Here is a 16,413-nt window from a genome sequence, read left to right on the forward strand (position 1 = left end):
CATTGCTATCCTGAAAAATGATGCATTTGCCAATCACATGCTTTCCCAATGGCATTACATTGTGGATTAAAATCCATTGTTACTTTTCTATATTCAAGATTCCATCAATCAAGAGTTTCCCATCCTTAAGAATAGCTTCTTCTTCTTCTAACAATTTCTGACAAGGGTTCAGCAAACGGTAGATGAATCAGCTGAAGGGCTAGATGCACCTTTCAGGTCCTGTGTTGGGTCTTAACTCGATTTTCCCCTCTTATTTCTTAAGGACATGACTTTCAGATATTGTTAATTTGCTGTAGAGGGTGTGTGTGGTTGAAAGGCAAGGCCTGAAGAGGAAATGAGGGTTAGGTGAGAGGAATGGTGGAAACATTGGGGTAAAACTTGGATTCACTTATTATTAATTATTAAACACTTATTATTAATGGAGCAGTAAAACTGAGAAAAAAATCATCAAACTTTTACTCCTACTGACAAAATTAATCAAAAGCATTTTTAATTATGAACATTAAAAGTACTATTGAATGGGAAAAATCACATCTATCTGGATTTCTTTGCTTGTTGATTTCCAAACTAATATAAGTATTTTTCTGTACCTTTGCACTGATTTAACTGCTTTAACTGAATTTATCCTGCCAATGCTTTTTTGCATGTGCCCTTTGCTGCTAGAAATCAGATCATCTTTTTCATATAAATCTATGTACAAAAAAATACATAGATAGCTTTTAAAGCTGGAATCGGTCTTTGACTTTGCCTTTATTCTTCATTGCTGTATTACCTTTCCTCCTTCTGACCTTACTCTTTATGGCCACTTTTAGCATAAATATAGCATCTGGTTTAGCAAACCTTATAAAGGGAAAATCGATCTGAGGAATGGGAACAAAGCAAAAGTCATCATGAACGTGTCAGTTGAGGCTGTTAATCAGTGGGATACTGCAGGTCACCCTGCTTAAAAGCTGTCCCAATCCCTCTTTACGTGAAGCCTTTGCTTTTATTATATACTTCATATAACATATCATATTTATTTCTAACCACCATGACACCACAAGAGGGAAGCATTAGGCACTGAGATGGTGAAACTGCAACTGATAAAAATGCAGTTCATACATATAATGCAGCAAGCTAATCGATCTGTTGAAATTCACAAACACTTCTGCAGAGTAGATACATTCATTTCATTTTGTAGAATAAAAATATAATTTCCTGCCTTGTTTAGTATCACTATAATAGAAGGACACCGGCGCTAACAGTAAAAGTAAAAGTAAAAGCTATTGATACCAATTATTTTTATACTATATCCTCACTTCACAGTGAGAACCAAAATCTGTTTCTTCTTTCTTTTGTACTAAACATGTTCTCACACTCTGGAGCCATTTTGGTGCAAAGTCAGCAAATTTTATAATTTATAAATTTTTCAATTTTATATTTTATATTCCCCTTGCCATAAGAGCTGGGTAACACCCAAATTTCTCATCTGTGCAGTATTAAAGGTTTATCCTATTCTATTCTAAAACTTTAAAACTGTTTTTATTCTAGTATATAACTTTTATGATCACTGAAATGAAAGTTAATATAGATATAGCTTAAAAATAATTGGACAAATAAGTGCCTGGAGATGTTACCAAAATGGCTCCAGAGTGTGAGAACATGTTTAGTACAAAAGAAAGAAGAAACAGATTTTGATTCTCACTGTGAAGTGAGGATATAGTATAAAAATAATTGGTATCAATAGCTTTTACTCAACAATGAACACATAAGGTGAAGTAAACGTAAATCACAGTCTGATAAAAACCCTTTAATAAAGCACATTCAGTACATGTTCTGAAGCTATTACTCTGGCTCTGTTTGGGGTCATTGTCACGCTACAGAATGAACTTAAGCGATCTGATTATTTTGCATGATAAAAGATCTAATTGTAGTTCTAGTCTCTAGTTTTGACATGCTCTCTGCAAAAAAACCCCCAAAACAACAAAAACTAAAACAGCGGGATGCTTCACCATGCTTCGCTGCCAACATCTGTGCCTAAAGAGTTGTGCACAGTATTGTGTGTTGTATCATCTGTTACCCTTGCTGCAGTGGGTTTTATGAAATTGTCACATTTTCATACAGTGTTGCTGTTCTGTCAAGTAATTACATCTGTATCTCTGCTGCTTTTTTCCCGAGGCAGAGCAGAGAGCAGGCTGGGGTGACAGCTGCAGTGACACTACCCTCCAATCACAGAAAACATACAGCGCCACATGGTGCATATTAGAGCAAAATCATATTTGACAACTGTGAGTTCTCTGCTCTGACATTAAACCATAACCTCTTTCATTAAGTGCTCACAGGGAGCTGCAGGACACTGCTGGTCAGAACAATGCAAACTATGATACAATAATGTCAATGAATTACATTCATTTTCTAGATTTTTTGTCATCCTTTAAAAATAGCTCCATTTTTTTACATGCTAAAATCTACAAATTATACAAATTTCCATCCCCATAAATACAACCTTATCTAAGTAACGCAGTGAGTTTATTTGATCAGTTTGTCCTTGTTAGCATTTACTGCTGGCTTACATTTAGCAGGACTTTAACCAACATATGGTAATCCTATTTCACGCCAGAGAACGATGAGCAGTCTCTTCGTTAAGAGTCTGATCAGCATTCAGTGTTATGTTAGCATGCAGGCTCTGTCCCTCAGAGCCGCCTCACTCCTCTCTCCCCCTCTCTGCTAGAAACAGGCCCTTGTGCTCCCAGCAGTCTCCTCCTGTTTTATTTACATCTTAAGCATTTAAGCTGATGCTTCATCCAGAGCAGTTTAGCGAGAGTAAGCAGTAGGAGGTCAGTGTCTGATTCAAGGACACTATTTACAGGACATATGGTTGCTTCAGGATTGAACCCATAACTTGTCATTTATAGAACAGTCCCTTTAATGTTCGGCCACCTGGCTGCTTTATTTGTGGCTGGGTAATATTGTGTAGAAGCGCTTTTATAAAAAATGTGATGAAAGTACTCTTAAGTCGAGTTGGTGTAAGTTACAGCAGATGCCATGCAGCTGGAAGCTGAGGGTGAAATCTCTTTTGAAGTAGTCTATTTTGGGGGATGATTTTGAGGACTAATCTCACAGCATGCCGAAAATATTTTGACCACAACCATGAAAATGGATGGAGCAGTTAAAAGGAGAGCAGGCCAGCATGGTAGCTCATCTTTGCTGTCTCTACCTTATTTATAGTCCAGAAAAGCAAAATAAAGCATGAGTTTAGCAGCAAAAAATTACAAACAAGCTTGAAAATAAAATTAAACTGAAAAAAATAAGCATACTAATTAAAGTATGACAAATTTAAAGACTGCAGATGTATCCTAAAACACAGTAACAAAGCACAACCCAGGAAACCAGTTGTTTATTGGAAGACAATCTTGGGAGCAAAAATCCAGCTGATCACACTTATGCAATTTAATATATGACATCATATACATCTCAGTACGTTAATAATTTCAGCCTTTAAGGCCTCCTGCATTTCCACTATTGGTACTTTTGTGCATTCCTGATTCAATCCTCCTCTCTCGTTCATGTTCCAACCCTTTGTCCAAAAAAGTGCTTCCTATGTTTGACTAGGTTTTCAGTAGTTATGGCACACAGCAGTTAACCAAATAAATTAACTTAGCGCAAAGAAACTTTGTACCCAACTGCTTACAGTACTTCATGCTACGAGATATATTGCATCTGATGCTACAGAATGCTTGGTGGAAAAATAGCAATAAAAGTCAGAATCCATAAAACATAGAAGTGAGATTTAGCCCAGAGTCCTTGTTGGGGTGATTTGAAAAAAAAAGTACACCAAGTAATATTTTTAGCATATTTTTCTTCAAATTATAAATATTTACAAGGATTTGAATTTTCTGAAAAACATAAGAATCACTTTTCAGGCATTTTTGCTAAACTGTGTAAAATTTTCTCCTGTCACGAGTAGCCATTCCTTAATTTCTAAGTACCATAGACCAGCGGTCCCCAACCCCCGAGCCATGCACTGGTACCGGTCCGTGAGTCGTTTGGTACCGGGCCACGAGTGTTGAGGTTCAGGTGTGCAATTTATGGTTTACCGGGGGTTTTTTTCTTCGTTTTATCGTTCATATTTATTGTTTTTATCGTTACCTCAGTTCCCCTGTGTCTTTTCCCGTGTGTTATGAACACATTTTAGTTATTTAGGGCCGGTCCGTGGCACAAAATGAATGAAATATTGCAGAAAGACTGATGGAAGATGGAAACTTTTTTTCCCCTTCACATAAGAAAGAACACGCTTTTGGTCGATTAAATGTCTACTAAAACTTAAACACTGTAAAGAAGTGGCACACAGGAATTATGGCAACATCACATTGAAAGTTTGTAAAATTCATATAGAGAAATGGTCCTCATGCTAAACTTTCACCACGTTGAATGTCCATGTTTTTAAAAAAAAACTAACAAAAACAAAAAAACATCAATTGTTTCCAAACCACCTCATCACTCGTCTCCTTAAAGCCATCTATTTTTGAGTCTTATTTCAAAAGCTAAGGAGCCCCCGCATCATTGATTGTCCACTGGCCAAGGTAACGTCAGGTGACAGCTCTTGGAAATAGCCTTTGTAATTGGTCCCAATGAAACTGGCCAGGCGATCACTGCTTCATAGTGTTCTTGATGGTCCACCTCTGCCCCGAGCAGGGCTGCAGGACCAGCAGGTGGCCGGAGTAAACATTAGCCGGCACCACCTCCAGACAGCGTCCAGTAGCCCGATTTATGATCGATTCGTTCTGCAAGGCAGAAGGAGATACAATACTTTGGTTTTAACAGATTTCACAGATGGTCTGTGAACAATGCGTGATGGTGACAGAACAGTATGTAACCAGACCGGGCCTTATGTGAACTGTTGCAACCTCTTTCTTAAACAAATGGCACTAACTTTTTACCTTACATCTATATAAAATAAGTAAGGTCTCCCTATTTCCCTAAGACTTCTACGTCTGCAGGACTCTTCACTGCTTGTCCTGCTGTGTGACAAAGAATCGATGTGGCAGAAGGTCTGCAGCATCACTGTTCAAGCTCTCCTCTTCCCGTGCTACAGGCTGTAACTCTTTAGTTTTTAAAGGTTACCCAAACAGAACTAAAAGACCAACAGAAAATTGACTTACAAAAGGTTTTTCACATTAAAAGAAAAAGAGAATCAATGCCAAAGTAAAAGGTATATTGAGTCGCTTGTTACCCTTTAAGCAGTCTGGGTTTAGTTGTCTTAAGAGGACCCCTTATTTTCTAGCATAAATATAATTTTACAACAGTTATTGTTCATATTAATCATAGCCAAAGTCTCAATTTATGTGCAAATAATCCCCGTTAACCAGACTGCTTTGATTTCAGTAATAGCAGAGATGATATCCTAATATAGTCATCACAAACAGACAGATCTATCTGTGAAGTCCTACTGGCCCCGGTGTTAAAACCTTCTGTTTGTGAGGGTTTTAACACAAAGAAAGGTGGCTTCAACGGAGGTATTCGGAATATAAAGGCGGTTCTGTCAGATAAAGCATGAACTACGGGGCTGCAGCAATGCTGAGTATGAGAGAAATGAAGATTCATGCAAAGCTACTCTCATATTAGAGTCCAAGAGAAAAAAGAATGGACCCAGACATGAGCTCAATAGGTCCCTTTTAAAATCTGACATATAGATACTTTTCCTCTCAACTCTATGCCAGTAAATTTTAGTTTCTCTTATAAACACTCAGTTATATCATTGAAAAAGAGATTTCTTTACACTTCTGACCTGAGAGAAATGCCATGTCTTCTGTTTCACGTTGGTCACCTTTTCACAATTGAGGAGCTGAGGAAAGTTGCTCATCTGATCGTACACCACACAACGAGTGTCCTCACCAGTGCTGCCTAGGGGTCCCAGAAACAGCTGACCTTCTTTAGTGTAGCGTCCTAACTAAGAGGAAAACAGATACGTCACACATACAGTAAACGGAAAGTTACTGAACTGGCTGAGTGAATACTCTTCTCTTTATTAGCTAACGATGAAATAAGTATGTGATGATGTACAAGTTGAAGGTAACCTGGCAGGAATTTTCCTTGATTATGCAAGCTGTTGGGTTTTTTTTTTGCTGCTTTGAACAAGAGGATGGTGTTGTTCCCAATACTGCTGAGAGGCAAAACATGTCTTTGTTCTTCACTGAGTGCTAAACACAAAGATTTTCCTGTACATCACTGCTAATCACAGTGTTGTTTCAGCAGAGTTCTAACCCACATATAGCCCTAACATTTTATATACACCAAATTCTGCAGTTTTCTCAACTTGACAGAAAGAAAAAGCAGAAGTGAGTCAGATTCTTCCCGCTCTGTTTTCTAACCTTTGTGTCTTTCACTTCAGCTTTTTCGTTCAGATTAATAGTAATTTCCACTTTAGCAGTGCAGATAAAACAGTTCCTTTGGTTGCATCTAGCTCTGAGGCTTTGAGTGTGCTGACGATAAAGACTGATTGGGAAATTGTTTATATCGCATTCTGTTCCTAACAAAGCATGAATAGTGGTTGCAATGCCTTGCAAAAGATATAAAGATAAAGCTTTCCATCAACCACCCAGTCAGCCCAGTTTGGGTCTTTTTGCAGAGTAACTGCATCCTGTTTGCAGTACATCATACAAAAGTTAGGTGATTTAACAGCGTTTGGACTCAAAATCTTAAAAAATCCCACTTGTGGTCCCTAGATGTCACTGCTTCTTCTTAAGAACAGAGTATTTATTAAAATGTTTTTCTAGTATCTTTGACCACTACAAGTTACATTCATCTTTTCACAGATATTCATATCGCACTTTATTTTATGCACTTATGTGCTTTATCTGTTTTGCATACACACCTACAGCCAGTCACCATTTAACCTAACGTGCATGTCATCGGACTGTGGGAGGAAGCCGGACTACCTGGAGAGAACCCACGCTAAGACACCATGGGGTCGCTTTTATCTCCGTGGAAGTGCAAGTGTGAAAAACTGGTGGTCTAATAAAAACTGAAGACTTTTTGTTCCATCAAAAGGATAACTTTAAAAAATGCAACTGAAGCATGTCTTGTGAAGAAAGTGTGATGCGGCTGTTCGATTTGTATTGTTGATTGTCATTTATGCTTAGAAATATTTACTTATATATGCTTAGAGTTTTGTAATTAATTGTAGATTGGTAGAGGTTTTGATCCTTGATAGTCTGCAAACTGTGTGTGTATTAGACAGCACTTTGGGAGCATGAGAGGTCATACCGTGTTTTATTGTTTTATGGTAGGATTAACGTAGTTGCGTCTGTTCTAGTCTAGTCTTTGTTTAGATGAACTGCAGGACTTCCTCACCGTGTTATCTAGGATGAACCATCTAGGGTGAGGGGGAGGCTACCCTCTTCCTGACCAAGGATGTTTGACCCTTTGATCAGCAGTCCACACACACACACACACACACACACACACACACACACACACACACACACACACACACACACACACACACGCACGCAGTAAGGATGGGCGGACATGTCTCAGCCTCCACCACTCTCAGCACTGGAGCCCCCCAGGGGTGTGTTCTGAGCCCCCTGCTGTACTCTTTGTACACATATGACTGTGTGGCCACTACCAGCTCCACCACCATCATCAAGTTTGCTGACGACACCGTCGTGGTGGGCCTGATCTCTGATAACAACGAGACGGCCTACCTGAAGGAGATTAGGAATCTGGAGAACTGGTGCCAGAGGAACAACCTCCTTCTAAACGTCAGTAAGACAAAGGAGCTGATAGTGGACTTCAGCACTAAGCAGGAGAGGAACTACCAGACCCCCGTCATCAACGAGTGCCCAGTGGAGAGAGTGGACAGCTTCAAATACCTCGGAGTTCACATCACGCAGGAACTGTCATGGTCCTGTCACATCAACACCGTGGTGAAAAAGGCCCGTCAGCGTCTCTACCACCTCAGACGCTTGAGAGACTTCCAACTGCCCTCCAAAGTGCTCAGGAACTTTTACTCGTGCACCATAGAGAGCATCCTGGCGGGAAACATCTTAACCTGGTTCGGGAACAGCACCATGCAGGACAGACGAGCTCTACAGAGGGTTGTGCGGTCAGCTGAGCGCACCATCCGCTCCGAGCTCCCTGACCTGCACTCAATCTACAGCAGGCGGTGCTGGACCAAGGCCAGGAAGATCGTGAAGGACCTCAGCCATCCCAACAACAGACTGTTCTCTCTGTTGAGGTCAGGAAAGCGATTCCGCTCCCTGAAGACCAACACAGAGAGACTGAGGAGGAGCTTCTTCCCGCAGGCGATACGGTCTCTCAATCACACCACCACACAGTACTGACCCACACATACAGTTCTTACACACACACTGGACTTTCTGGACTTTGTTTTTGCACAACACTGGTCACTATATTCTTCATTTCCGGTTAATACTTGTACAGCTGCTGTTATTGTGTATATATTTATTTATATTTAGATTTCTTCATACATTCTTATATAGTTCTATACTGTGTATTGGTGTATTTTGTTGTACAGTTATTTTATTTTCAACTTTAATTTATATATTTTATCTTATTCTTCCCAGTTAAATTTACCCTTCATTCTAATTTGTGTTGTACAGTTATTTCATTTTTAACCTTAATTTATATTTTATTCCTTCCTAGTTAAATTTACCCCTTTTTAATTTTTCATATTTATTTCCTACCTTATTCATAGCCTTTCCTTTTTTGTTTTCTTTAGGTCACGAGCAGTTGTCCAAGCATTTCACTACATATCGTACTGTGTATGACTGTGTATGTGACAAATAAAATTTGAATTTGAATTTATTACTCTTTGTGTGTATGTAGACGTCATATGTTAACGAACTTATGCATATTCATGTAACCTCAATAAAAGGACAGTGGTACGGGAGGACGGACGAGAGCAACTGGGGCCAAGCGAAGGAACGGCGATTGTCCGGTTCTCTCCCGTGCACGAGTAACATGAAGCTTGCCTACTTCGTGTCTTGCTTTGCAGTGTAATTATATTGCCTTTAACGTTCCAGCGGATGGGTTCAAGCTACAAACCTATCAGCGGCACTCATTTTTCCAGAATTGAATTGAAATTTTAGCTCCTTTAGCATTTTACCACTGAAGCCTTGACTTTCTGCCTAAAGCACCTGTTTACCACTGTGAGCTAAAAAGAGAGGCCCTTAGGGCTGAAGGGATGAAGAGCTGACACTGGCTGACTCAGGGCTTCAACACAAAAAGTGCAAGACACAATTTTATTCTGACAGCAGAACTCGCTCCTTGGAGGATTTCAGCTGAGCCTGTGATTGAGACACAGCTGCAAATCACATCACCGGAGAAGCTCACTGTATGTTTTCATGAGAAAGCAAAGCAACTGGAAAAAGATGGAGTATACTCTTTAGTATGGTGGTGAGGAAGAGTGTTGTACCTGAGGACCCCACCCATGGCATGGGTGCAGGGTGGCTGTGTGGTTCTCCTTCACACCCTGATCCATACACAGGTGGCTTGCTTTAGAATTGCGGACCTTAAATACACAAAAAAAAAGAGTCAGACTTAATTCATAAAATATGAATATTCCCCAAAATAATTACCGATTAAAAATGTATAAAGGCTAAAAACAAGGATGTGTCAGTGTGGATCAGACAAAGTTCTAAATCTCATTTATTTTCTATTAACAGCTGAGAAGATGTGGATGTACATGCTGTCTGAGTCCCTGCTTTCTTGTTATATTTTGGTCTGTGGAGGAGATACAAGTTTCTTAGGACTTTGTGTAAGTATCATTTATTTAATTTCAGTGGTTTAATTTGTACATCAGATCTTACATCTACAAACTTACTTTTTCCTGTGTCTTTGTCCTTCATGGCTCACCTCACCGTAGAACAGCGTATCGTTGTACCTCCTCATCTCTGGGTAAACGTTGTCTAGGTACCAGTGAAAGCTCTTACATTGCAGACTCTTCCTCAGTGCAACCCTCTGTGATATGTCTCCGTAATCAATACCGTGGTTCTGCAAGAGCAAAGGAAGTTATTATGCCTAAAGTCTCTACATAAATTGTGGAACCAAAAGAAAAACTGTTTGGCTCTGAACATGGACATCTGATAGTCACAAACAGACAAGCATGACTGACAGCATCCTCTCTAAGAGAGGTCTTGGTGCAGAAAAATGCCGTTCTCACCTCCATGGGGATGTTCCAGGCCAGGTAGACATTGGACTTGTACTCATCCATCCAGACCTCTGCCACACGCAGGGCATTAAGGCGTGTGTGGAAAGCTATGTTACTGTGGTAAGGTTTCTTCATTCGTGCAATATGAGCCACTCTGGAGCAAGGCAGCACCTCCATACTGCCTCCACACAGCCACACCTGTGGGTAGTAGGAGTATGAATTAAAGCTCACAATAATATACTGCTGGCTGCTGGGCAGCAGGAAATATAAATAGGCAGATGCACAGTCGCCGCGATGTCCTGATTTATAAAATCAATTACAGCTAACAGCTGGAGCATAGAGCACCTGGAAGGACGTGTTTTCTTTGTGCTGGAACTAATGAAAGCTAAATCTGTACATTTAGAAGTCCTTCTCGGTTTTTCTTCTTGTTTTCTGTTATATAAAAAATATCTAATTGTTGCTTTTATTCATTTTTTTCTAGCCAACCTTAAGGGGCATCAAGAGGAGCTGAGGTTTTCGGCACTTCAGCACTGGGTTAACTTTTAAGCTCCAACTGTGAGTATACATACATAAATGCATGTTTTTTTACTTATATTGTTTGCTGTGACAACGTATCATCCAGAGCACTCTCCCAGTCAGCGAATACACCATGATGATTCCAGGCATGTCATTAAAGATCAACAAGAAGAGACGGTCAGAAGCACAAGTCATGCTTGAAGATGTGGCCAAAACATCTTCTACAGTTCACCATGCTATTTCCCAGCTTTGATGTAGGACAGCGGGCCAGAACAATAAGACATGAATGCTAGCATAGCCCCAAGAGCTACACAACAACAGAATAAAAAAAGAAGCATAAAAGCAAGCAGTTTACACAATCATAAAAGCATAAGACAACAAGTGAGTTTTGAGTTGGGACTTAAAGAGAGAGATGGAAGAGATATTTCTTAAATCAGGAGGTAGGGAATTCCAGAGTCGTGGAGCAGAGCAGCTGAAAGCCCTGCTCCCCATGGTGGCAAGACGGGGGGAAGGGACGGAGAGAGAAAGGGAAGAAGAAGATCTAAGACATCGAGATGGGGCAGTGATCTGAACCAGATCAGAGAGATATGGAGGAGAGAGATGATGAATAGCCTTAAATGTGTACAAGAGTATTTCTTCTTCCTGACCAAGATTCGTTCCTTTTGTTGCTTCTCATTAACAGAGGTCAAAGAAAGTATAATGATAAAGTGGAGAACTACTGGACATCATTCATTTTTGGTGCTAAAGGTTTAAGAATTAACTGCAGCAGAAGAGCTTCACCTGCTTGTGAAGTGGTTTAGAAAAGAAACCTCAGAGCATGAAGGTTGAATCAATTATCTCCTCATACAAACCACCCAGCAGCTGAGCTGAAAATGATATCAGAATGGCTAGAACAATGTTATGGTGCATCTAGAGCTACTGAAACAGCTCTTAATGCAAAACTTTAAAAAAGAGCTTTTTGACCTAGCAGACTTGCTATTGAAGAAATAGGAAGCTGAACAAGATAACTTCCTCCCAGGATCCTCTCTGGAAACAGCCAGTGGTACTCATCCCTTTTTCCAAAAGCTTCTACACAACCTCAGGAAAAATGGACATGCCCAAATAAGGGCATCATGTAGCTACAATCTCTAAGTTGATCAGTGGTGGAATCCAATGACCTAGCTGTAATCCTTACTTCATTCACAATGATAGCCATCAAAATCAGCAGGTCAAGACTGAGGTATCCTCTGCAGGTTTGGAGAACAAATGTGCAAAGCCAGCAACTGACCAATTAGGAACTATCCCAGCCACAGAAAAACACAGCCCTTAAACAAACACAGAGGCTTCAGAGGAAAACCCCTTGAAGAACAGATGAGAACAGGACATGGTGCTGTGAATTCATTCATGCAGGACTGTGAGTGAGATCAAACCACTGGACCCTGAATTGACCTCTCACTGTTAGGTAGAATTGTTGTGCACATCCACAAGCTTCAAAAGGAGATTAACTGCTCTCATAATGAATAATTTACCCAGAAAGTGGATCTCGGCAGGGTACTCACAGAAGAACTGAGCATCAAAATGGAAAAGAAAGAAGATTTAAGACACGTTAGGCATGGTTGTTGTTGACAGAAGGACTGGTCTGAGTATTTTGGAAACTCCTGATCTACTAGGATATTTCTGTATTACCATCTCTAGGGTTATCCCAAGGGATGGTCCAAAAAAGAGGAAATATCCAATGAGAGACAGTTCTCTGGGTGAAAATATCTTGTTGATACCAGACCCGACCAGAGACTGCTTTGAGCTGACAAGAAGGCAACAGTAAAACAGATAACTTCTTCTTAAAAACCACTTTTGCATTACTTTGAACCGTGAACCTTGAAGAATTTGGGCTAGAGCAGCAGAGGACCATATCAGGTGCTACTCTTGTGAGCTAACAGGAAAGTCTCCACAGTCAGGGGATCTCAATCAGATAGATCACGAGATTCCCATCGTGAATGCACAGCTGACAAATCTGCATCAACTGCATGAGGCCATCATGCCACGATCAATCTTTGAGGAATGTTTCCAGTACTTTGTTGAATCTATGCCATGAAGAATTAAAACAGCTCTGAAGGCAAAAGAGTGTCCAACCTAATACTGACAAGGTGTATCTAATAAAGTATCTGCTGAGTGTGTCCAACCCACGAGCCTTCTGCTGTGAACATAATGAAGACATGGATATCCAAGCTATCTGAACCCACGTCAAAGTGATGTGAGCGTAACAGAAACTTCAAACTGACAGGTCGCCAAACAATTGCACAGATGCAACCTATTTCACTCCTGACAAACATTCCTACTGGATAAAAAGTAGGTCCGTCAGTCTTTCTTCACACTGGGAACAATATGAAACATGTTCCATCCACAGATAAGGAGCACTACAAACAGAAAATGGGCACATAGGTTTTAAAGATAACCTATGTGTTTCTGTTACCCAAGGACACGGGTGCTAACCAACAGAGGGTATGCCAAAAAAAAACATTTTACTGCTCTCTGCCACACTCTAAGATAAATAAGCAGTACTATGATTTCATGTAAAAGATGTTGGACAACAACCATGCAAAATTGCCCCATAGAGGTGCTGATATCTACCGCTTAACATTCATTATCCCAAGAATCCTGTTAAAACCCAAACAGTCATTGATTCAAGTGCTTGTTATGAAAGAGTTTCTCTGAATGAGGGCCTTCTCCCTGGACACATCCAAACAATCCTCTTGTAAGGGTTGTAGTGAAATGTAGAAATGTTGTTGTCGCAGGGCAACTCTGGATATGTGTCCCACTGCTTTGTAGTAAAAGAGGAACAGAAAGAAATGTGGTTCTTGAGATGTGACATTGTGGGCTAGATTCATGTCTTTGCTAATACTTCATCTCCAGCAGTTGTAATATATTTATAGGTGCGTTGAAGCTGAATTTTAGCTGTTTTATTGCATCTGTACACGTTTACTTATCTAGACTTAATTTTGGGGGGAATCTTGATATTTTTGATGACAAGATATAAGAACTTTCCATTTCAGATTCAAGTTATGACCAAGTCAACTCAAAGACAAGGCAACCGTTTTTGTCTTTCTAAAAATATTTGATTGTTTAGCTTGCTGGATAAAAGCCAACACACTCGGGTTGTGAAAATGTTTGACGTTATTTTTTCAGGAAAAATCTAATAACCTTGCAGAAAAACAAAAGACTCTCCAATCTCTCAAAATGTACAGAAACAAACTCCAACCTTCCTGCTCTGCTCTACGTGACCTATTTATCTCCATTGCCCTGCTGTGAGCTGCTCACACAGGACTGGTCCTCCAGGACTCTTAATGGGGCCTCATCAGTGGTGCCACGCTACGGTGGCCACTGCTCCACTTAAAACCTACAGGGGTAAAGAGGGAGCAGGAACAAGAGGAAACTGGGTGACACACAAACCCTGATGCCTAGTTCGATGTTCTCCCCTCCGTAGACGTCCATGCCTGAGTCGAGTAGACCGAGTTCTCCAAAGTAGTCCCGATTGGCCACAAAGGAGCATCCAATCATGGCAGGCGTCCTGCAGCCAGGAAAACACACTATCATGTGACACTGAGCGTTTGCAAACACCAGAATGTGTTTTTTTGTGGCTTTATCTGATGTTTATTTTGGAGTACTTTTCTACAACCCAAATCTCCACTATGCAAAGTTTCACACTTTATATTTCAGCCTATTATGTGGAGGGTAAATCTAAACATTTTTGTGCATACTCATGCAATTTATTCTTATTTTTAATTAAAGAATGGAAGGAAATCCAATTTAACACAAATATATGGGTGATAATCAGATAATTAAAATCCTATTTTCACCACTCTCTAATTTAGGCTGTAATTTTTTTATTGCTTTAATGAAGTCTGGTTTCCCATCAGGAGCTTTTTTTCTTGTTTTCCCCTAATCTTCCCCAAAACTAAAAAAAGAACTTGGTGGCAGTTTTATTGAAAATCTTAAAGAAGTGGAAAAAAATACATCTCAGAAGTGTGAGATCTGTGTTCACGTTTAAATGGGAGAAGCTGGCATACCTTATTGGTGCAGACATGTCTCCCTCCTCCCACCACTCTTTGGGTGGATTAATGTACATGCACCACAGTTCCCAGTTGTAGCCATGGCCAGAGTTCTCATAGCGCTCCACCTCAAAGGTATCGTGCTTGATGTTGTCGATTGACGGCAAGATAATCCTCTTGTGGTTTTCTTTTATTCTAGCTAGAACTGGTTCTGACCTGAAAAAAGTGCAAACACACACACACTCACACATTTAGTTGACTTTACTTTGTGCAGAAACAAAGTTTATAACATCTTTTAAGAGCACCACTTTTTTCATCCACTTCAGTCAAATAGAAAGTTCCTTGTGTCGTCCCAGTTTTATCACTAATTCTGTTTGATTCAGCCGAGTTGAGCTCTGCAGGGGGCAGTGAGAGAACTGCACGGTATACCTTAAGTTATGCACTGAGCTCGAAAATGAGATCCACAAAAAGACATCAACAGGATGTGGCAGTTGTCTTAGCGGGGTTAATAAGGTCCCTCATTGCATGCTAATTTCTTGACAGTATTTAGCCTTTGATTCAGTTCACCACCAAGCGCTCAGCTTTTTTGAATTAGTACAAAACCTTCATTTTTTATGGTTACTAAAAATTTACTTTTACGACAAGTTCTCCAAGAGGGGTCCTGTTTTGGTGTGTGTTTTATGTGTGCTTGTGATGTTTTTTTTTAAATAAAATCCGTTCAACCTGATCCCACAGCCTCAAGTGTCTCATTTTAAAACTTCTCAGGCGTGAAATAGCTTGGCTCTTCCTTTTATGCAGCTTCAGCTATCCTTTGTCTTCTCTTTCCATGGTTTCTTTGCACTTTGTAGCACTCTTTTAACACTGATACCCAAAGCTCTATTATTGTCATTGTTGTTATCATGAATAAGTAGAGAGATACTCCCATACGGTTTATGACAAAATTTAATCCGAAGTGATTGATGGCCCTAATCATGACCTTTTGACCTCGCCCCTCCCCCCCGGAAGCGAGTAATGACCGTGACGAATTGCATCCGGAGAAGGGGGGGGCGGGAACCCCCCGACATCCGGAGAAGGGGGGGCGAACCCCGGAAGCGCGCCATCTGTCGCTAAGCGTGTCGAATTGCATCCTGAGAAGGGAGGGGGGGTAAACCTCCGGAAGCGCGCCATCTGTTGTTGGGAAAAAAAAAGAAAAAAGTTTTTAGAGGGAGGAGAATAAAAGCAGAGAGGAGGAGTTCACAATTTCTAAGCCTCAGACACACAAGATGGATTTCATTCTGCAGCCCAGCAGCTCTCCTGTGTCCGATGAGATCTGCTCTCCCAAAGAAGAAGGCTTTGAATATGCCATATTCAAATACAGCATATTTACTAAGGAAGGCCTCGATCCGGACCTTATGACACTTCCGGAAATACTCCGGAATTGTCTAGTCATTTTCAGACCTGATGCGTCATGTTCCATAAACATGAGGGGAGGGGTTTGGTTCCTGAAGCACAGCGGTGATGCAGCAGCTGATTTTGTGCTGTATAGAGAGACAGAGCGGCAGCTAGTTTTCCGCAAACTCATAGTCTGAATTCTGTTTCAATATTATGACGATTTTCTCTGTATTTCTTAATGGGAATAAAGAGTGACTTCCTGTAGAGATTTCAATAGTATTTTATTTTCCTATAATACAGACGCAGTAAAAAAAACCTTTAAGATGATCTGCCTAGCAACAAATT

At 40.4% G+C, this 16,413-nt stretch overlaps 2 protein-coding genes across 6 annotated transcripts in view; both read right to left on the reverse strand.

Annotated features, from left to right (window-relative positions):
• LOC308385998 (protein broad-minded-like) overlaps positions 1-16,413 on the reverse strand; it is a 94,009-nt gene that overhangs the window by 29,276 nt on the left and 48,320 nt on the right. The window lies entirely within an intron of this gene.
• On the reverse strand, positions 3,362-15,603 carry LOC308385986 (polypeptide N-acetylgalactosaminyltransferase 17-like). Of its 3 annotated transcripts, none has more exons than XM_080865233.1 (7): positions 14,716-15,603; positions 14,099-14,216; positions 10,169-10,354; positions 9,862-9,999; positions 9,422-9,517; positions 5,768-5,929; positions 3,362-4,763 (listed from the first exon to the last, which is right to left on the reverse strand). In XM_080865233.1, the coding sequence occupies exons 1-7, from the start codon at positions 14,946-14,948 to the stop codon at positions 4,629-4,631; spliced, it is 1,068 nt and encodes a 355-aa protein (XP_080721359.1). In that variant the 5' UTR covers positions 14,949-15,603; the 3' UTR covers positions 3,362-4,628. The 3 variants fall into 3 exon arrangements, with proteins under 3 accessions (XP_080721359.1, XP_080721361.1, XP_080721360.1); XM_080865235.1 differs by having other exon boundaries at positions 11,847-14,216; positions 14,716-14,746; XM_080865234.1 differs by having other exon boundaries at positions 11,847-14,859.

The sequence above is a fragment of the Rhamphochromis sp. 'chilingali' genome, assembly GCF_963969265.1.
Source record: "Rhamphochromis sp. 'chilingali' genome assembly, chromosome: 18".
NCBI classification, from domain to species: domain Eukaryota; kingdom Metazoa; phylum Chordata; class Actinopteri; order Cichliformes; family Cichlidae; genus Rhamphochromis; species Rhamphochromis sp. 'chilingali'.

Bases quoted from the DNA above. Each gene is read 5' to 3' on its own strand.
- LOC308385986 (XM_080865233.1), bottom strand. From the start codon at position 14,948: ATGTGTGAGTGTGTGTGTGTTTGCACTTTTTTCAGGTCAGAACCAGTT. The intron at 10,000-10,168 runs GTGAGAACGGCA...TTGCTCTTGCAG, and splicing joins CCTGGAACATCCCCATGGAG to AACCACGGTATTGATTACGG. The intron at 4,764-5,767 runs GTCAGAAGTGTA...TCTGCCTTGCAG, and splicing joins AGACATGGCATTTCTCTCAG to AACGAATCGATCATAAATCG.